The sequence below is a fragment of the Hibiscus syriacus genome, unplaced genomic scaffold, assembly GCF_006381635.1.
Source record: "Hibiscus syriacus cultivar Baekdansim isolate YM2019G1 unplaced genomic scaffold, ASM638163v2 tig00110597_pilon, whole genome shotgun sequence".
Taxonomy (NCBI): Eukaryota; Viridiplantae; Streptophyta; class Magnoliopsida; order Malvales; family Malvaceae; genus Hibiscus; species Hibiscus syriacus.
Window position 1 is genome coordinate 5,937,423 of NW_024062795.1, and position 24,031 is coordinate 5,961,453.

General features: G+C 32.0%; 1 protein-coding gene and 2 pseudogenes across 1 annotated transcript; 1 reads left to right on the forward strand and 2 right to left on the reverse strand.

Moving 5' to 3' along the window:
• The first annotated feature begins 3,283 nt into the window (after positions 1-3,283).
• Positions 3,284-10,193, forward strand: LOC120134435 (annotated as a pseudogene).
• Positions 10,194-12,561: 2,368 nt separating this feature from the next.
• Positions 12,562-13,693, reverse strand: LOC120134356 (transcription factor MYB1R1-like). Its single transcript, XM_039150790.1, has 3 exons — positions 13,354-13,693; positions 13,069-13,277; positions 12,562-12,978 (listed from the first exon to the last, which is right to left on the reverse strand). Exons 1-3 carry the CDS (start codon positions 13,571-13,573, stop codon positions 12,562-12,564), a joined length of 846 nt encoding a protein of 281 aa, XP_039006721.1. The 5' UTR covers positions 13,574-13,693.
• A 6,237-nt stretch (positions 13,694-19,930) lies between these two features.
• LOC120134492 lies at positions 19,931-22,439 on the reverse strand (annotated as a pseudogene).
• Between the last annotated feature and the right edge of the window lie 1,592 nt (positions 22,440-24,031).

Consider the following 24,031-nt stretch of genomic DNA (forward strand, 5'->3'; position numbering starts at 1 on the left):
GGGTTTTTCTCTATATTTTAATGGTATCTATGAAGCTTTTATCACATTCAGAATTCTCAGTTTAATGATAAACCTTACACTGTTTCATATCATTCACCTTCATTATAATGTTATTCTTTTTCATTCCAGTCTTAACCATATTGTATTATCATCCATCTTCATTATATTATTTTTTATAGGCAAAAGGGTTATTTATGTCCTTATAGTATACTCAATTTATCATTTTTACCTTTATTATATTTTTATATCAATTTAACCCCTAAAATTGCTCATTTACATCATTCTATTTCATATCACTCACTTAAAATCTTAAATTGAGGGTTTTAAGTTATAGATTAAAGTATGATTTAGGGTTTAGATGTCATTGGGATATGATTTAAGGTTTAGAGATATTGATTTAGGGTTTTAAGTTAGAGGTAAAATATAGAATGATGCAATTAAATAACTTTGAAGATTAAATTAATGTGAAAATACGATAAAGACGAAAATAATAAATTAAGTCTACTACAAGAATAAAAATGACCATTAAATCTTATTTATATCAGTTACGATTTATATTACCCTTTATTGTTATTCATCTCAAATAGTGTGGAAATTTGAATATGTTATTTATTTAATAATAATTGATTTTTTTTTTTGAAATTAAGAGATAAATATTTATATAAAAATTAATAAAATTGTCAATGAAAAATGAAAAAAATACTACCAAACTGTAATGTCGCTCTATTCATATAACGTGTAATTTGTTTAATAAATAAATAAATTGTGAAAAAAGAGGATATATGATTAATCTTATCAATAGCTAACAGAAATCAAAATCATTGATTAAATCTAAAAAGTGGAAAAACCTTGTAGCTACAAACATCTTGTAACACAAATATAAATATATCCCAATAATATAATGTAGTCGAAGTGAAAAATGGCGTTTTTATTTTAAAAAACTCATAATTAATTTTTTTTTATAGAAGTTGTTAATTTTATTAAAAATAAAAAATATTCAAATTGTAATGTATATTCACAACCACAATTGTAAACTAAACATATAATAAAAACATTTTCCTAAACACAAGAAAACTAGCCACTTAAGATCACACAATAATCATGTAAGGAAAATATTGAAAAACCTAACCAAATAAACTTGAACAACAGATAAATACGAACATATCTGACTGCATCGTCAAGCGAACCACAAAATGAAATAAAACTGTTAAAAGACCACCGATAAACTGCAAATCAGAATCGAGGGATGTGAAAATACAATCCACGAACTCAAATCGCATATCCAAATTCAATCTGAGGGTCCAAAACAGGGAATATCATCATAATAACAAATAAATGTCATATTGATCAGCCGTGACGATGCCAAATCCAACTATGAAAAAAAGATAAGCAAAAACAATGGTCAAACAACCAAAAATGTGTCATAAAAGTATAAGAAGATGCGTCAAAAAGATAAAATTATTAATAAAAAAAACAAAGATTCATTATAATAAAGCAAAGGAAAAATAATGAATACCGATTATCAACAACTAGTATCAAGATTGGTGCCACCATCGATCGCAAAGATAAACCTCATAATTAATTAAATAGAAAACAACTTCCAAATAACATTATTTAAAAAATTGACCCCCAAACTATCCACGTAAGATTATCTTACATTTTACGAAATATGAGGTCCATCAACTTTTCAAATAAATTCATTTAATTTATGAATAAGTGATACATAAATACATGAAACTCGTGTTTCGTAAAACACAAAGGTATTAATCGTTTTTTTGCGAAACGTAAGATTTATGAGACATTTTTCTAAAAAAAATTGATTAGGGGTTATTTTTTTTCAAGAAATGATGTTTATGAGTTATTTTTTCAAAAAAAAAGTAATTATGGGGCTGTTAAGATAATAATGCCATGAAAAATATCAAATATGGAATTAAAGGTAAATTTAAACATTAAATTAAACCATACATTTTCAAATCAATGTCAGTCTTTTCACTGAAAATGTAAAAGAGTAATGAATTGCAAGGTTCATTCTCTACCAACTTTTTTACAGACATCACATGCCTCTTTCCAAAAGGGCAATCACAGCAAATAAGTCTAATTTACCAAAAAGGATAAAGATAAATTAAGTCAATATGTTATTAATAATATATATTATATTTATATTAGGCATAAGTTAAAAGTTACATACATTGAAATTATGTTTATGACTAAAGTATACATAAAATTATATTAATATTTAATTAATAAATTATTAATAAATTATATTCATGAATATGGATATTGTAACATCGATATAAAATGACGATAAAAAAATGAAATAACTCTCGTTTTATCTTTGTCACGCAATATTATTATTCATCTTCATTATATTGTCATTCATGTTTTCTTGTAATTTTGAGTATATTGTTTTATCACTTATTTTTATTATATTATTATTCATATTCGTTTTAATCTCTGTCAGGCTGTATTATCATATATTATATTATTTATTTTTGTTCCAGTCTCTATCTCATTATATTATTATTCACTTTAATTGTATCATCCTTCATGTACATTACAATCCATATTACGTTTTAACGCTATTTACATTGAATAGTGTAAATATATATATATATATAATATTTATTCTAAATTAAAAATATATTAATTTATAAAATTAATAATTGATTTCTTGAAAATAGAAGGATAAATATTTTATATATTATATTGTCATTCATATTCATTCTAATTTCTAATCATATTGTATTATCATTCTCTTTCATTATATTATCGTTAACTTTTATTTATCTTTATTACGATATACTATCATTCACTTTTATTATATTACCATTCATATTCGTTATAATCTCTGCTACGTTGTATTATCTTTCACCTTTACTATATTACCATTCATTTTTGTTTCAGTCTCGGTCACGTTATATTATCATTCATTTTTATTATGTTGCCATTTATTTACGTTACAATCCATATTAAGTTTTATTGTTATTTTTCTCGGTTAGTGTGAGATTTGAAAAATAATGTTTATTTATAAAAATAATCATTGATTTATTTGGAAATATAGAGATAAATACTTTATATATTATATAAAAATAGTTATTTTTAATATAATTGTGAATGAAAATAATAAAAATTACTACCTAACTGCAATGCATATAGAGAGAGAGAGAGTCTCAAAACCTTCGTCTACAAGTTTACGGAGGGAAGAGGACAACGACTCCTTCGTGTTAATATTTGTTCAGGTGTTCTCTTCTGTTCTCTTGTCTTCTGCCCCGGAACAAAAGCCATGGAACCAGTTGACATGGAGATAGACATTTCCCAACAACAATTTGCTGATCCTGATCCTCTCTTGTTTGCCAGAAGGTGGTTCCTTCTCATCTCTTTTCTTTTGATAGTTTAGCTGATGAAGTGGGACAAAGTTTCTTCCTTTTCTTTTTATTCTGTTCTCTAGTCACCCTTTGTTATGTCAGATTCAAGAACTAAAGTCAAAAGCTGTGATCTTTTCTGTATTTGCTTGTTTATGCAACAGATACCAGGTTGAAGCATTAGAGAAAGCTATCAACCAAAACACGATAGCTTACCTGGAAACCGGCTCCGGCAAGACACTGATTGCCATCATGCTTCTCCGCTACTATGCCTACCTCATTCGCAAGCCTTCGTCCTTTTTTGCTGTCTTCTTGGTTCCCCAAGTAGTCCTGGTTAAACAAGTATGCCATATTACATATCCTCCCTTTTGATTCATACCATTACTAGAAAATCAGGAGAACAGAACAGGTTTTGTTGCTGAGACTTTTTGAACAGTATCTGTCCCATGTATATTGTTACAGAATACTTGAATTTGAGTATGATAGAATAGTGCTTTTATTTCCATATTGCGAGCATTGCATAACATTTTTTAGTTATGTATTGATATTAGTGTTTCCTTTTTAAAAAGCTTTTAATTTTGTCGTTTCTCTCATTGTTTTACATAATAATTAGTAAGCTGATGCTCTGGAAATGCATACGGACTTGAAAGTGGGCAAATACTCGGGAGATATGGAGGTCGACTTTTGGGATGGTGCGAAATGGAACAAAGAAATTGAGACATATGAGGTGGGGTTTCTCTATATGTATCATTTAGTTGATATGGCTGTGATGCATGACATCTCCGGGATGGACACAAGATTTTATGTCGCTTTATTCTAATCTAAGAAATTATATTAGAAATTGTGAGGTACGGAATTATAAAAATAGGAGGTTTTTCTATATTGAGTGGTCATTGGTCTGACATGCTGGTACTTATAAAATAGAGCTTTATGGTGTTCCATGTATCTCTTCCTATTGATCATCAAACACTAATATATATAGCCTGCAACATAGTTTCTTGCATACGAAGGTCTATCCTTCACGATTAAGGCCCCTAGTTCGTCACACATTCTCTGGCAGTTCAGTCAAAAAGGGAGCCATAAGAAGTTTATCCAAGCTGTCAGTTGGCCTTAAGATATATGTAGTTATACTATTTTAATGATGATTTACAGTGAGGCTTGTGGGTTAGTAGTCTACACGTCATTGCAAAATCTGTGAAGTGAAAACCATTATTAACTTTATTGTACGAAAAATGGGTTTGAACCTACTCATTCACTGGCATAGGATTCTTTTGTTAACTAGTGTTGTGCATCTTTCTTTCTTTCTTACATGTTGTACATGCAACTTAGCAATAACATGTCTTTCTTACAAACAGGTGCTTGTTATGACGCCTCAAATTTTACTAAATGGACTGCGACATGGATTTTTCAAAATAAACCTGATAATGGTTTTCATAATGGATGAATGCCATCATGCTAAAGGAATGCACCCTTATGCTTCTATCATGAGAGTGAGTTGTCTTTCTATTCACCATGTTGTACATGTTTTATGTTTTTACATGTTGATAACTAAGTATAATTCTATATTATATAATTTAGTTATGTTTGAGGATTTATTTATATTACAGGAATTCTATCATCGTCATTTCGAAGCTGGTGTATCTGACCTTCCTAGGATTTTTGGGATGACTGCTTCCCCTATTAACACAAAAGGTGATTCATTCAAGTTTTCATGTTTATTGGTTATTTGTGTTTCTATTTTATATTACTTGAACATCTTATCCCTCTGTATTATTTTAGGGCCAAGGTCGGCTGATGGCTATTGGAGGAAGATCCATGAACTGGAAACAATTATGAATTCAAAGGTTGGATTTTTCATTTCTGTTTTTATGGGACTGTTCTAATTTCAGTTTTCACATCTTACAAGTTAGTCTTGGAGTGGTGGGAAATTATATTTTAACATTTACATGGTATGTTTTCCTCCATTGAAGGTATATACATGTACAAGTGAATCAGTACTTGCTCAGTTTGTTCCATTTTCAACTCCAAAGTTCAAGTTTTACAAGCATATGAAAATACCAAATGACTTGTATGCACACTTGGAAAAGGGACTAGATGCTTTAAAAGTAAAGGTACTTATATTCTTTGTTGAAACTTTCTGCTATGTTGACAGTTTGTTGCAGAAAATTTCTTCTCTTTTATGAGGTTTGTAGGAGTGAGACTTTTACCAGTGAGGAATTGAAAATTTCTTCAGTTTCTGTTTTATATAACAATAGATGTACTGCTTTGCAGCATGAATGTTCGTTGGACAGTTTGGATCTTGAAGCTTCTGCAGCATTGTCTACAAGGAAAAAAAATATCAAAGATACATTTGGTTTTAATGTACTGTTTAAATGAGCTCGGTATCTGGTTGGCTTTTAAGGTACCTATTTCGACAATTAATTATTGTTGCGAAAGTATCGTATGTGTATCATTGATTCTGTTCATTTGTAATAGGCTGCAGAGTACTTGTCATGTGAAAATGAGTTTTTTCCATGGGAGAGATTGGAAGTGTGTGCTAAGAAAATTATTAGGAATTTCAGTTCGGATGCTTTCCATGCAATTAAAGCGTGCTTACCATCTGGTATTTGTATATTCCTCGTAGAGTTGATAATCAGTTTTGTTGTTATTTTTCTTAGTTATTTTTCTTTTCTTTTTGATTTCACCATTTAGGTACAGACTGGACCATTGGTAATGATATTAAAGCCAGTGTGAATGCTGGGTTTCTTACCACAAAAGTTTTATGCCTTACTGAATCTCTTTTCGAATACAGGTAATACAGTTAACATAAAGTTGAATCTCTTTACTCTATCTCCCTCCTTTTTCTCCTGGTTTGCAATCTTTCGGCTCGTTATATTCTGTTATGTGCTACGATGCAGGGCTTTCAAGGATATCCGATGCATAATTTTTGTACAGCGGGTTTTGACAAGTATTGTACTTGAGTCGCTACTCAGTGCATTACTTCCGAAGTACGGTAGCTGGAAGGCCAAATACGTGGCAGGAACTAGCTCTGGATTGCTAAATCAGACTCGGACAAAACAAAATGAGATTGTAGAAGAATTCCGTAAAGGAATAGTATGTTTTTACGTCACTTATAGTAGGAAATAATGATTTTTCTAGCAGCTGCATTTGAATAATAGTATTCCGTTCCTGCAGGTTAACATTATCGTTGCAACTTCAATTCTTGAAGAAGGATTGGATATCCAATCCTGCAACCTAATCATCAGATTCGATCCTTCATCAAACATTTGTAGTTTCATACAGTCTCGAGGACATGCTCGAATGGAGAATTCAGATTATCTATTAATGGTGGAGAGGTAATGTTCTATATTTCTATTACTAGTGCTACTATAGATAATTTATGTCCTTAACGATGCTTCTGGTTTAATCATTGCAGCGGGGATTCGAAAACACTATCTCGACTGCAGGATTATCTTGCTTGTGGAGAAGTAATGAGAAAGGAATCATTAAGCCATGCATCCGATCATTGTGCTCCTCTTACTAATGACTCATATGATGAAGAGTTCTATTTTGTTGCGAGTACAGGGGCACGTATGACCCCTAGTTCCAGTGTTGGTCTGATATATTTCTATTGCTCACGTCTCCCTGCAGACATGTTAGTAATACTCAGTATTTACTCGTCATACATTCCAATTAGAGCATTATTATCCTTATGTCCATGGTTTAATGTTATTGTTTCGTTTTCGTGTTTGTTTGTTCTCTCCAGGTACTTTAAACCGAGTCCGAGGTATGTCGAAGACAAAGAAATGGGGATTTGCACCATCCATCTACCCAAGAGTTGCCCTATACAAACTGTTTCTGTCAAGGGAAACGGTAAAAGCCTCAAGAAAAAGGCATGCTTTGAAGCATGCAAGCAACTCCATCAAATCAGTGCTTTAACAGATCACCTTGTACCTGATGTTGTGGAAGAAAAGGATGTAGAAGAAACTGGTAATAACAATGCATGCCTATATTTTCTCCATCTTTAACGATCATGCATGAGATTATTTGATGTAATTATTTGGTTTGTAGGAAAGGAACCCTATAATGATGATCAACCGATTTTCTTCCCACCTGAGCTGGTTACTCAGGGTTCACAGGAGCCCCTGACAAAGTATGACTGCTACTTAATGGAATTGAAGCAGAAATTCGAATACGAGTTTTCGGTTCATAACATCATGCTCCTCTTGAGGAATCAGCTTGAAATTGATGAAAAAAGTGTTGGATTTGAAATGGAAGTTGATAGGGGTTTAACAGTTAACTTGAAATATGCTGGACCAATTAGTCTTTATTCAGACCAGGTTATAGTGTGTAGAAGGTTTCAGATTGCCATTTTTCGAGTTCTTATCGACCGTAAAGCAGAGAAGTTGACAGAGGTGTTGTGTGACCTTACTTCAGGGCATTCTGACATTGATTATCTTATTCTTCCATCAAATTACGTGGACCAGAAGCCTTCCATTGATTGGTTCGCAGTTTCTTCTGTCTTGTTTTCTTACGAAAAGATCTGGAATCGTCACAAGAACTGTAATGGTAGTATGATACAGACCAAAAGTGGTCTGCTATGCACCTGCATGATTGAGAATTCGTTGGTCTCTACCCCCCACAATGGCCATGTCTATATCATCAATGGTTTTCGAAACAATTTAAATGCGAATTCGGTTTTGAAGGTGAGTGATGGAAGCATACAAAGAGTATTATCAACAACGGTAAGCATCTTTTTTAGTACTTTTGTGAAGAATTGATTTGGAATATGTTAGTAATCCAATTCTCTTGTGACATTACAGGCATGGTATTCATTTACGTTTCACTCGAGTCTATTTGCTATCTGCACGACACATTTTCCCTATACATAATCACCTTCAAAGGTGCAGAAGACAGAAGGAGAAAGGTATGGTTTCACTTATCATCTTGTCTTCTACAGATTAGAAAGATGGCTGTGAATGATTTTTATTTATTTATTTAGCAGAATCAAGTACTAATGCATTTGTAGAATTGCCTCCTGAACTTTGTGATGTCCTCGTGTCTCCCATATCGATCAGCACGTTTTATTCTTTTGCATTCGTTCCATCGATCATGCATCGGATTGAGTCTTTGCTCCTTGCTACCAGCTTGGGAAGAATGATTCATCCAGATCATTGCATGCAGAATGTTGCTATTCCAACCATGAAGGTAAGCTAGCATTGTTTCGAATTCATCGTACAGGAATATTATGTATTACTCTTTGGTTCGACTTGATGCGACTGTGCTCAGTAGGTTTTGGAGGCAATTACAACCAAGAAGTGCCTGGAAAGTTTTCATTTGGAATCACTGGAGACCCTCGGCGACTCTTTTCTGAAGTACGCCATTTGCCGGCAGCTATTCAGAACACATCAAAATCATCACGAGGGCCTTCTCAGTATCAAGAAGGACAGAATCATCTCAAATGCAGCTCTTTGCTTCCTAGGATGTAACAAGAAGCTTCCGGTAAATTTTCCTCTACATATTTGTTTAATTCCATCCGTGATTAGCCTTTTAATATGCTTCAAAAACTCCAAACTGCAGGGATTTATCCGTGATGAGCCTTTTGATCCAAAAAGTTGGATGATTCCTGGTTGTCGTTCAGGAATTTATACTTTTAATGAGGAGACTCTTTGCAACTCAAAAAATATATATGTTAGTGGGAGAAGAAAGGTGAAAAATAAAAAGGTTGCCGACGTTGTCGAGGCACTTATAGGTGCATATCTTAGCACTGGAGGCGAAGCCGCTGCCTTAGCATTCATGAACTGGCTCGGTATAAATACCGATGTTCCGGAAATACTGTATGTAAGACGATTTGAAGTGCAGGCAGAAACTTTTGTTAATGTCCGGTACTTTGAGTCACTTCTAAATTATTCATTCAAAGACTCCTCTGTGTTGGTGGAAGCACTAACACATGGTTCTTACATGCTTCCTGCAGTTCCGGGATGTTATCAGGTTAGTCCGGTGATAATCCACTATACGATCAACATGTTAAAATCATATCGTTTCCTCTTTATCGACCATAGTCAATTCTTTTCCGTGCAGCGGCTGGAGTTTCTTGGGGATTCTGTTTTAGATTACCTCATCACTCTGTATTTTTACAATAAATATCCCGGCATCATGCCGGGATTGTTAACCGATCTGAGGTCGGCGTCGGTTAACAACAACTGCTATGCATTATCGGCTGTCAAGACCGGGTTGCATAAGCACATTCTCCACGCTTCACAGAAGCTACACAAGGACATAAAAGAAACTGTCCAAAGCTTCCATGAATCGTCGTTGGAATATACATTTGGTTGGGAATCCCAAAAGTCCTTCCCCAAGGTGTGTTATTAAATTACATTTACTATTACATAAGTCATTGTTGTAAACTCTTTTTAATGTTTCTGTACTTAATACAATGCATGCACCAGGTACTCGGGGACGTGATGGAATCGCTCGCCGGGGCCATATTCGTGGACTCGGGATACGATAAGGACGTCGTGTTCCGGAGTATAAGGCCGCTGTTGGAGCCGATGATCACTCCCGAAACAATGACGGTTCACCCTGTCAAAGAGCTGCACGACATCTGTCAGAAGGAATATTATAAACTAGGAGAACCCGTTGTTTCTCGCGACGGCGGCGTTTCTTCGATTACGATCGAGGTGGAAGCAAATGGTAGGGTGTTCAAGCACACATCGACGGCTTCGGATAAGAAGATGGCGAAGAAACTGGCTTCCAAAGAAGTTTTGAAGTCCCTAAAAGCGGCTAATTTTAGCTAGCTTGGTTCTAACTTTGAGCCTTCTTCTCCATGAATTCTCGAAAGCTTGTCTTGTTGATGATAATTTTATGGGATCCTCCATTAGTGCATCATGCTATGAAATCCTCCATTGTCTCAATCTAAAAAAAAGTAAAGGATGTCATATTTGGTACCTGTATTTTGACAAAATGTTTAATATAGTATTTACAATATGATACTTGTATTTTTCACAAAATATCTAACCGGATACTGAAACTTTTGTTATATTCTCGTTCATTTTATTTTAATCTCTGTCACGTCATATTATTATTCACTTTCATTGTATTATTATTCATGTACGTTTTATTGTAATTTACATTTAATGGTATGAAAATTTAAATATGATACTTTAAATTAAAAATATATTTATTTATAAAAGTAATATATTTTTTACTAATTATAAAAGTAGTAATTGATTTTTAAAAATGGAGGGATAAATACTTTATATATTATATTATCATTCATACTCAATAATTAGAGAGATGATTGTTATCTTTAGATGTATCAGATTCAAGCACTTAAGACTGTAAATATATTTAAATTTTTATTATTAAATACTTACAAATCTTTAAAATGGATTATACTTATAATCCACCTAACATTAATAAAAAAAAGAAGTCTATCATAGTCCTTCGTTATATTACTACTCATTTTTATTCAGTCTCTGTCACATTATATTATCATTAACTTTCATTATATAACCATTTATGTACATGACAATCCATATTACTTTTTTTTTATTTTAAATTAAAGATATATTTATTATAAAAGTAATAACCGAATTCTTAAAAATAGAAAAATATTATATTATCATTCATATTCGTTTCAATTTCTGTCACACTGTATTATTATCATCCTTCATTATTTTACTATTCATTTTGATTTCAATCCCTGTCACGTTATATTGTCATTTACTTACATTTTATTACCATTCATATTTGTTCTAATCTTTATCATATTATATTATCATTTATATTTATTACAGCCTATATCATGTTTTGTTATTCATCAATAAGTAAAACATATTATATTCTTAATTTTTAAAGTTTAAAAATAATATTATAATAATGATTAATTTGTAACTCTAAGATGAAATATTGAAATGTAAAATGAAATAGAAGACGAAATTTTTTTACATATTTAGATTTGAATAACTAAAAAGGTAAATAAATATTTTGGCATTTACATTTGGCTACAAGGTATGATTGGATATGTAAGTTCTTTTATCCAATTCGATATTTGGATTTGGTACTAATGTTTAATTTGATATTTAATATTTTTTTGTCTAAATACTTAAATTTGATTCTCCAATGCAAAATAATGTCCAAAATTTTTCAGTCTAATTTGATATTTGCGGTAAATAACTTATTTTTAAACTATGAAACCTAGTTTAGATATTAATTTAACCTAGAAATCAAATTTAAATACCTAATTAAACAAAAAAAAACAAATTTTACATATCAATTGTCACGTCAAAACTAAATGCATAATCTAAAGTCAATAAAAGGGGAAAAATATAAACATTATATTAAATCTTGAAATTAAATTAAAATATTATAGAAGCCTATATTATACCCGGCCAAATGCATCCTAAAAATATAGTCACTAAAAAGAAAGGTCGTAGTCCAGATGTACTTAATTGTATTGTTGTAGTTGCTCTTTCTTTGTTTGTGCTATTTGATTCCTTAGAGATGCATCATGTAGCCAATTTGTTATTTTTCCTTTGAAGGGGTGGTACTACGAGATAAGAGAGTTGAGCAAAATAATAATATGATTTAAAATTTAGGTTTTGAGAGTTATATGATTTGAAATTTTAAAATTAAAATAAATAAAACTTATAAAATTTATTTTACATATATTATATATTAAATAATAATTTTCTATAAAGTTATGTTTTATCCTGAAAATCACTTCTCTTTCGGGTTTTTATTGTTTTTTTAATAATTTATGATTATAAGATAATATTTGTTTATAATATTTCTTAATTATTGATAATATATAGAGACTATAGCAGCTCGAATTCAGAATTTCAGATGAAAACAATACACCCTTCAACCTAACACGATTAATAAATCACACGATAATATCTCTTAAAAAGCTTTAAACAACAAATACAGATAATTAAACCCAACACCTCTTAGTTCTCTGTACCTAAAAGTGCATAAAAAAGAAACCACGACAGACGAGTGAAGAAGAACAGCAGCCGATCACCCACAACATCAAAACCAAAGACACCCCACTTTCCTTTTGACTACTCCTCTAATTAAGTTATAATATCTGTACAAATCAAGGGATTTCACCTAATCAATTAATAATCTAATATCTTTTCTTTTTATTCAATCTTGTCATAATACAGCTCCAGGTGATTTACTACTGTATGTATCTCATATATTCTTCATGTAATCTTCAAGCAACGCTGATGATGCTATTGTTATCCCCACTTGACATGGCCTGAAAACTAGACGAGTGTGCCGTCGACGTCGGCGGCTGCTCATCGGAGGAGGAGGGTGTTGAGAGTTTCAACGATAGCGGTAAAGGGTCAAGTTGGATCTTCTGGTTTAAGTTAAGATTGGACATTTTTGATGATGGAGGAAGTGGAAGAATCGGCACCGGACGGATAAGGTTCGGGGACGTTTTTGCTACCGGGATTGGCCCTAGCGTGAGATTCTCCATGGATTTATTTTCTCCTGTGAATTTTAAAACTACCGGAGCTGTGCTTAAACTTACCGGAAACATTGACATTGGAAAACCACTCATCTGCGGTGGCACCGGAATGTTTTCTCGGTGGACTACATCTTCTTCCAATATGGTTGAATTTATGAACTGCAAAATTTAGACCAACAAAAACAAACGAACATAAATAAATAATTACATATTAGGAAGACATGATGCACGAAGTTTACGTATACGTACGGAATCAGTTGTGATATCAAATAGACTAGATCGCCGGCGCCGGCGGTTATGGTTATTTCGCCGGAGAAAGTACTTTTGTGCATGACTGGCCACCTGAGTTGGTGTACGTGTCTTCACGAAGTTTCTGGAAATCCCTCTCCAGTCTCCTTTCCCTACTTTCTGTAACCCTAGTAAGAACAATCTATGCTCCTCCTCCGTCCATGGAACACCTGTAAACAAATTTTGCATGAAAAAACAAACAAACATGAATCATAAAACGAGCATAAAAAATACAATAAAGTAAACCTCTCTTGCGTTCACGGTATCTTCCAAATGCATGAACTACATCGTCGGAAGCATAACCGGCATCCGCGTTAGAATCTTGAGGCGGCTGATCAAACTGAGATAGATTATTCATGCTAACACTTTTACGAAACGATCCTTCCGTCACTCGAACACCGAATAACATGATACCCTTCTCTCCTCCACTTTCGTCGACGCCGACAACCTCTTCGTACCGAGACATGATGCCTCAAGAGAAATGAAAAAGAAGATGTAAGATATAATAGAAGAGTGGAGTGGAATTAGGGGAGTGTTTTTAGTTCATGAAAAGAGGGGATAAAAGGTGGAGCATGGAGAAGAAGATATAGGGACATGTCCAACAAGGGGGATTTATTCAAAGCAACATGATGTGCCATTGATGTTCAACATCTGCTGCCCAATTTAAGTGTTGCCCAATGATCATGAATCACGACCATCCAATGTCATATACCCCAGTAATGGACATGTACAAAATTTAAATTGTGAGAAGAATTTATAAAATTTTAAAATATATAAATTTATGAAATTTTAAGGAAAAAAATAAATTACTAATAAAAATATAAAGAAAATATATATAAAATTTTAAAATTTTAAGGTATGACCACCTCCACTCACCCTAGATCTGTCCATAATAGCCCCTTTTAAAGATATAAACAAGGCCAAGTGTTTTAATAATATCCAATAGACCAGATTCGTCGTATGTTTCCTAACATTGATAGTTACGTTTTGGGACACAAGTATGTTAATAGATTAGTATTTAATATATTAAAAACGTAAAATTACATGTATTATTAATGAATAGAATATTAATTAAAACCACGACGGAATATCACATCGGTTTAATCAACTATCGGTGACCATTGGTTTTGGATCCAATTATAAATTATATGATTTTTTGGGAAATATGTGCATATAAATAAAAAAAGATGTGTTAATGGGGAAAACTATATAATATGAGAAATAATTAAAATAGAATTAAAGATGATTTTAAAAAAAAAGGTATGGTGGAAGAAGTGAGCGTCTCCCTACCGTCGAATTGGCATATTCGGTGATGCTTACACAAAGGTTTGGTTGTCTACTACTCTCTTGTGTCCTTTCCTTCCCCCAATTCTTTATTTATTTAACTCTATCATGGTGGAGGATTACAAAACATGGACCCCACCAATCACCCACAATTCTACATTATAATATTTAATATCTATAAAACAATAAATAATATATAATGAATTAAGATTCACTTATATATTGTAATTTTTTTAATTTTATATTAATTTAAAATTGTTTGACAAATAAAAATAAACGATTGAGATTATTTTTTTTAATAAATATATATGTATTTCATACAATTAATCTCAATAATTTATTTTCGTTCATTCAATAACATTTTTTTAATGAAAATGAAACGCTAAGGGAAAAATTCAGCCTCTAGAAGGGAAAAATGGAATTTCATGAACGTCTCTGTGCAGAATACCGTGGAGCTCGGAAGAAGGTGCCTCGTGAATATCAAAGGTGCCATCAGCAGTAAAGACTCATTTGGCCATATTATCAACAATTTTGTTGGCTTCTCGTTTGATCAGCTGGAAATTGACGAATCACGTACACTTTGCTGCAGAGCTCGACAATGGCTCACCTGGAAGAAAGGACTATCTTTAGACAGTTGTGAGTATAGGTTAGATTTCGGCCAATTCAACTCGAAAAGTATATATTTTTTATTTGACCCGAATTCGAATCTAACCTGATTTTTATTATAAAATCTGACCCGATTTTAATAATAAAAACTATTATTTTTATTTAATAAAAATAGTGATTTAATTAAAAAAATATATAAAGAGATATTATTGTAATTATTTTTAAATATATAAGATGACATTATATTTTTTTTCGGGTCAATCGGGTTGGGTCGGGTATTTTTCACCATAAATTCAAATTCGACCTAACCCGAATATCACCTTTAAAAAAACTGACCCAAACCCAAAATTTATTTTTAAATTTTGTTCTGAGTTAGAATGAATTCAGATAATTAAAAATCATCTCGAATTGTATTTAGGTTGTTAATGGATCTCTCACAAAATTTTAACTGAAGATAATTTCAATTAAAATTAAAATTTTAATTAACTGTTCCATAGATGAAATGTCATTAAATTTTTTTTTCAACAATATTAATACATCATAAATTAATTAAATAATTACATATCACTAAAAGTAAATTTAAATAAAATTAATATTAAAGTTGTTAATAATATCAACATCAAATTCCCTTATATTATATAAAGTTATATATTATTAATAAATAAAATATAAATTGTATTAAAAAGGGTAAAAGATGGATGGGTGGCATTTGATTTCAAGTTTGGTGATTTGGTTGGGGCCCATTTATTCCCTCGTCCTTCTGTCAGGTCCATAAATAGTGTAGCGCCACTACTCTGCTGTTATCTAAAGAGTAATTTTATTAATTTAGATAAAAATATTTTAAATTCAAATAGAATCAATTAATTGTGTATAATATATAAATATCATATATGAAAAAATATGAAAAAATATATATGTATTATATATGATCATAAAAAATTATTTAAATTAAAATAAGATAATATCATAGTATTATAAATATTTATAATTAAATTTAAATAAAAACTCAAACAATACAACTAAACTAAAAAAATTAACTAAAATTAAAATTATAAAATATAACTTATCAATTTAAATAATTTAAAATTTATTGACTCCACCTCATCGAACGTTTACCTCTCGTTATCTTTAAAACTAATGACTGATTTTCAACTTTCATTTCACTTCCCGTATGGTGGGAGCACGTGTTTTATTATTATAATCCTTGTTTTCTTTCTCCTGCTTTTCATAATTTTCAACTTTCTGATGCTTTCTAAATATTTTAATGTAACGTCTACATCCTTATAGGTGATTATAAAATAAATATTTATTTTAAAAATTTAATTATTTATTACTGTCATCATAGTTCTTTTCGGATACAACACTTTTAACAATCTCGATTTAGGGAATTCAAAAATTAAGCATAATATTAGAGTTTTATTAGGATTCAAACTCTTAAAAATATGATAGAGTCTTACTATGATTTAAACTCCTAAAAATAGGATCCACAAACATTATAAATAACCATTATAACTCACTATTGTAACACACAATTTATAGACAAAATACGAACATAAAATTTGAAACAATCAAAGCATTTTTTTGCAAAGTTTCTAAGGCAACAAAGGTAAAAAAACCTTACATTTTTCGGTGGTTAGACTTGTATTTGTCATTTGTCATTTGTTTTTTGTTTTTGATTTGTAAAACCACAAAAACGCAAAAGACTGATGGCCGAAGGGGATTTTTTTCGAAACTAACTTTTTAGATCTACGGAATCTCGAGATTGTTTTGTGAAAATCGTTCGGATATTTAAAAAGAGGAGGGGGAAGAGCTTTAAAAAATTCAATTTTTTTTATATTTTATTTTTTCATTACTATTATTATTATATATATTTCATTATTATTATGTTTTATGTGTTTTATTTTGTTTTATCTTTTTTTAATTTATTATTATTTTTAAAACATTTTATTTATATGTATATTCATTATATTTTTTTATCTTATTTTATTTTATTTCCCTACCATTATTATTATTTTTTCTCTCTCTCTAGTATCTATCCATACGTATTACTATTATATATATATATATATATATATACATTTTTCCATTTATTTTTTATTTATTGCAAATATTATATTTATTATTATATATATACATATATTTTATTTATTATTGTTATACCCTTTTATTTTTATTTTATTTTATTACTCTTCACTTGTTGTTTTTATTATTATTAGTATTATTAGTATTATTCTATTTTATTTATTTCTATTTACCCTTTTTATTTTTTTCTTCCATTTCATTTTTTTTATTCCTTATCTTTATTTTATTTTTTTATCTTTTTTACATTTGTTTTATTTATTTGTATTTTCTTCTTATTTTTTATTTACTTGTTTATTATGTATATATTATTATCATTATTTTTTCATTTTATTTTTCTTATTGTATTCATTTTTATCTTTACTCTTTTTTTTATTCCTTTATTTCGGTCGTTTTTTTATTTTCTTTATTCTATTTTATTTTCATTTTTTATCTAACACGTTTCTTGACTCTTTTAAGGGTACACCTTTAAAACTATCTAAGGTAAGTAATTGTGATCGTATTTTTACCTTTTAATTGTAAATTACAATTTTCTTAATTTAAGACAACTGGAAATTGCGTAGTACCGAAAAGGCAGTTCAAGGGTGCTAACCCTTCCTTGACTGTAACCGACTCCCGAATCCGACACATCTTTGGAAAGACGCAAATCATGTAAGAAATAGGGTATCCGATCAACCCATTTGTTTTAAAATAAATGATCGGTGGCGACTCCAATTCGTTTAATCCAAGTCGAAACCTAATTTCGGGCCCATCCGAAAGATGGTTCCGACAATTAATAAATATTTAAATATTCATGTAAACGACGTGTTCAAACGTAAAACTTATAAAACCAACAAGCATACATGTAATTCTCGAGATCACTTAATTCTTACAATATTCTTCTCTCTTTTTAGTTCGTTTGATCTTGTTAGCTTGCATTTGATGTATAATTATGATAAGAAAAATGTCTACAATATTGTATTGAATTATGGTTAAATATTTGTATAGGGTACTTTTACTTTGATTATGTTGATGAAGATTAAGGTTTTGAGAACCTAAACTCTAAGGCTATGGATGGACTGAGAGACTGGTGGGGGTAGAGGATAATATTTTAGATTTTTTTATTTGAAAATATATTTTTGTTCAGTTGTAATTTTATAAGTTTATATCTTATAAAAAATTTAGAAGTTCGTTTCTTAATATAAAATTATGTATCCATCTCTATCTAACATGAGATATAAATTTATATATAATTACATATTTAATTTTTTTTTCAATCTAAACTTGACTATTTATTTATTCGTTTCCACTCTATAATGATTTATTCTAAATGAAGCAATACAATATATAGGTTATTATCTTCTCTTTTATAAAAAAAAATATTATCTCAAAATCAAACTTAAAATGTATTATAAATTTACTCTATCCCATAATTATCTCTTAAAATATTATTCTACACTCAGACAAGGGTCGCGACATGATCTTGTCAAATATGTTTTTACTTATGGATCATTGATCCTATAAGTTTAACAAACAATCTCAAGGTGTTTGTTTCTTCACCATGACAGAATTCTTTTTACAAGAAATGTTACTTGTCGGTAACCATCATCCTCATTCAATCTATTAGTGGATATCAAGAGGAATTGAAGATTATTGACCGTCACATATACATAAAATATCATAACCACTTCCGTGTTTTCTTTTGAATTCTTTTCATCTATTTTTAAGGAGGAATTTAGTTTAATTTTTTTATTTCTATGGATCGTCATCGATCAACAACTCTCATCAAAAGGAGGTAACAATACCATAATCACCATTTAACTCATTACATATTAAAAAATTAAAAAACAATTTTAATTTTAATATTTATTGTTATACCAGAAATTCAAAAGACAGTTGAAACACTATCATTCACGTTATTGCTTGCCCTCTTCCTGTTGTTTTTTATATTTTATCTCCTCCTTTGCGAAGGACATTGTTTTTCTTATTTTGTCTATTGTTATTAATAATACAATAATTTTTATTTTCTATATTGCATTCGAAATTATTATTTTATACTTATCCCACTAGCTACTCTATTACATGAATTAATTTTTCTCTTGGAAAACCATTGCAAGCTCTTTCCTTGTTTAAGAAGAGAAATGAATTTAAACCGTTGTTTTAGTGCATGCATGCTTCCAATGCGCAACACTGAAGTTGGATGACGTAAGGGATTTGAATACAATGGCAGATTTAAGAACGACTTAGAGCATGTGAACATCTTAAAATTTAAATTTCTTTCGATTAGTTATTTATTTTAGTAATTGTGTTCGTCTTGAAATTTTATTTGTGTCAACTAAAAAATAAATTTTTTTATGTTATTAATATATATATGTACTTAAGTTTATTTTTAGATCTATCCGTGCGTGAATATAATATCAAGTGAGCCATGTAACATGTACTCTTAAATGCTAAGCAATGATGATCAAATTTGGATGGTTGGTTTCTCTTTTGACTTCACATGGAACATTCATGGAATGGATGCACACCCAGCATTGAAAGTGAAAGGGAAGAAAGAGGAAGGTTCATTAGCAATATTCAAATTATAGTTTGAAAAGCATATTATAAAGTGTACAAATTCTGGTTTCACATACAAATCAGTGGGCTACTTTTGGTATTTTAGAGTAAGCAAAAGGATTCATCTGTATCTAGTTGCTTTCATATCATTGTGCGGTCACAAATGAAAAAAAAATCACCAACCGAGGAGAAAATTGCACTATGTCAACGACAAATACAATAAGATATTGATAATTCAAATCTTTAGAGGTTTTAATCGTAACATAAGTTTACATATTTACAAGAATTAAATTTATTCAAAATGCAAATCCGACGCAGAGCAGGGAAAGCAGGCCAGCCAACTTTTTATTCAAACGCCGTTCACAGTATCACCTTGGGAATTTTCAAGACTGCCGGTACTAATACCATGGCCTACTCCGCGCAAGTTACTCCTTGGACGATCACATTCTTACTACCACCACCTATAGAAACATAATCATCACTTGTTTTTGTGTCTTGAGTTAGTAACATCGACTCCATCAGATCATCCCGATGTGAATGCCATAGGCGTTTGCAGCATATTCCGGTGAAGAGATGACGATAAAGTGCTGGAAATGAAACACATGAGGATGATGCAGGAGTATCCGGTCAGTTTAAGATATAATACACATTACTAGTACCGAATTATAGAAAATAATTATTGAAGAAGCAAAAACTGTAATTTCATCATCAATTTACAGCTCTGAAAGAACCCTGTACTCAATTGTGATCCCAATATTTATTTTAAAAAAATGAAAAGAATGAAATTTTGATGGTGTAACTACTTTGTTTTACCCAAATTTGGTATTGTTACAAAACCGGCTTCTCCCAAGGCAAAGCACCTGTGGCAGGATCAGCTAAATTTGCCAAGACAAAGTCCCTCAGACCGGTGTCCCATACTTCACAAAACTGTAATCGCCAATTCGGTGGTTCAATGGCCTCGATTCCAAGCCCGGGCACGCGGTCTTTCGACCCTTGATTCTGGTTTTCTTGCCAGTCAACGACATAGGTCGCCACCCTTCTGAAGAACTTGGTTCTGAATGTGTCCCAAAGCTGGTACTTGTAGTGGTTTATAATCATGGAACCTTCGTGCACATTCAGATATCTGAACCCTTTCCTCAGCTGGAAATGGTGCACCACATTGAAAAGTGTCTCGTTGAGCAAATCAGGTCGCACTATCGACTTGTGTCGCTCGGGATTTTGGAGCCGGCAAGTGTAACCCACGGTTACTCCTAGTGATGGAGGTGAACTCAATCCAGATGGCCCAAAACTGTGGCAAACTGTTCTTATTTCTGCAATGGTTGTTGAGGAAGAGTAATTTGCAACCAAGAATCTTAACAAATTTGGACCGAGTAGTCCTCTCCGATGATGAAGAGGGAAGTAGTAGAATTCATCAACGTCGAAGAATCCTACCCATTTACACTCATTTCTCGCTCTCAAAGCACAGTGTGAAAAGCCAGCCTCTTTTGTTTTAATCCCTGGCCAGGCATGTCTGCTGACATTCTAGTCTAGAAAATCTAACTCTTCGATTACTTGCTGAGTTCCATCGTCGCTGTTATTGTCGTAAATGAACCAGCGTTCCACGCCTAGCCACGCGTGGTACGTGATCCACTCGCGCAGTGCCCATGATTGGTTCCATAGCATAGTGCAGGCACAAAGCTCATACTTTCCCCTCTTCTTTTTCTTCATGTAGGAGTTTGAATTGTAAAGTTTAGCCACGGATGGCATCGGATTCAGCTCGCTCCGGCCACCACGGTCAGCATGGACGAGACTGACTCGAATTCCCTGAGCCTTATATGGATTGTTTCTTATACTTGTCGGCAATGAACACCTAACCACCTCTTGTGCAGCCGCTACTGCTTTAGTCATCAGAACAAATCCTTCATCTTTACCCGTATTACCTAAACCGAAGCGGCACCTGAATTGAGTCGGATTCGATACTCGATGGGGTCGAAGATTCAACCCCTTAACGAAAACCACGGCCGTTTCCCCATCGACTGCGGCTAAGCACACCATTCTATCCCATGAATGAACCGTTCTATTAGTACTCAAAGACGAATTATGATGAAAATTGTCTCCACGCCGCCGTAGCCGAGTAATTCAGAGGTGGGAGAGGGCATCTAACAATGGATCTAAAACCATCATATTCATCAACAGACAAAACCCCATGGTGGATAAACACCTTATCTTTACTCTCCTCACTTACTTCAACAGAATCATTCAAAACTGTGTAGTAAACACAGTCCAATTTATCAGCTTGATAAATTTTGCTGGAAACAAGTAAGAGCAAATGATCGGGGAACAAGACTCGATCTTCTACTCTCAAAGGGAACCGTGATTTACCACGAAGAGAATCCTGAAGGGAAATCTTCGACAAGATTGAGAAGCTCGAAACGCTGAGAAGCGGGTGGAAGGGAACTGCCCGAATTGGAAACCGAGAGGAAGACAAGAACAAAGGCAAAACCAAGAAAGATAAGCATACCATTAACAACCTTAGAGAAAAAAAAATGAGACCGGGAGTTGGGTCTATAGCTTCTCTTCCGCTTCCGACGCTGCTCAGACTCCATTCTCTTTCCAAAAACCAAAGAAAACCCAGAAAAGAAGAAACAAAGAAGACGATGGATCTGGGTTGAGTACTGAGATTGGTACTTGGAGAGTGCAGATCTGGGAGCAGAAAGTACCGTCAAGGTGATGATGATGTGGTAGAGGAATTATGAAGATTTATTGGTTGAATTCTTTTATGTTTCGTTTCGTGTTAGGTGGAGACTTTGGTTTCAGACATTAGACATGTGGATGTCCATTGCTTAAGCTTGACATGGAACAGAAGATTAGCAGACAAATGTCTTTAATTTGCTGTTTTGTTCTTTTTCTTTTACTGCTATAATGATGTCCATTGGGGACAATTGACACTAATGGACAGGCATCTGTCTTCTTCACTTTGTTTTACTGTGATAAACAACAAATGTTATGAAGTTTCCAGTTGTTTGATGCTCAACTTAAAAGGGTGATTTTGTTTCTCTTTGAAGCTTAGGAGATTAGATTTATTAGCTTGGTTGATAAGGTTGAAGCTTTTACATATGGATATGGGCAAAGGGCATCTAATTAATATATGGCTCTGCGTTTGGCTTTATTTAAAGAGAAAATAATCTCAGTAACCGAAAATGTCTTATAATATACGATTTTAATTAATTTTTTTGGATTTACCAAAATGACTAACAAAATCGCAACGCGAACTCTAATTTTTCAACTCAGTTTCCAAATTCGCAACGCGAATATCTAGATTCGCAACGCGATTGTAAGATTCGCAACACGATTTTGAAAAATATGTTGCGATAGTTAAAATGTGTTACGAGAGTTTGAAAAACGTGTTGTTGCGATAGTGAAAAAATGTTGCGATAGTGAAAAATCCAAAATAAGTTTACATTTTAACTATTCCAAATTCACGTGGAGTTTGAAAAAATAAAGAATGTGTTGCGATAGTGTAAAAGATTCCCAAGCCATTTGTAAGATCTTAGTTTGAAACAATAAAAAATGTGTTACGATAGTGTAAAAGATTTCTAAGTGTTTGTAATGCTCAATCCCACATAGTATTGGAAACACTATTGGGAATGAGTATTTAAGGCTTGGATTTCTCACTTCCTTGTTGAGTGGAAGAGAACAAGGGGGACTCTCGCGCATCGCCGCCGCCGCCGTCCCGTCTCATCTCAGGTCGTGGTCGTGGTCGTGGTCAACTGCCTCTACTCCAATTCATCCTACATAGAAAAAGGAGCTACCGAAACCTTTCTGCATATTCATAATATAAAATTTAGCTAACTCTATTTCCATATATAATATGTAAGGGGATAAGGGGAGGTATGATAATAGGCTGCCCCCAACATTAGGTTGAGAACAACTTCCGTGGAAGACTTCCGACAGTCAGAATTATGAATTGTCCACTGTGAAATTTAATCTCACGATCACAATGTTAAGAGTGTTGCGCTATTATCAACTGAATTGAACAGATAATTTTTAAATACAATTCATAATACGGATATGATCATAAAAAATCTTTATATCCTAGTTTGTTTATAGTGTTACTTAGATACGCGGGTAAAGCTTTAACTAGCCTAGTCAAGCAGCCAACCAACCCGCTTTTACATTCGATATCTCGTTTTAATATTTTTTTAAGCGTAAACTACATCGTACCATCGAATTTTAAACGTTGAATTTTTTACACCATCAAATTTTTTTATTTTATCAGTTTTAGTATTAACAATTTTTTAAGTGTAATTATATCATTTTGTAGTTAATTATTTAACGGAAGTATGACATAATAATTACATATCGTGACATTATTGACGTGATTATTTTATTAAAATAATATTATTTTAACACAACTATTTTGATACTGAAAAAACTTAAA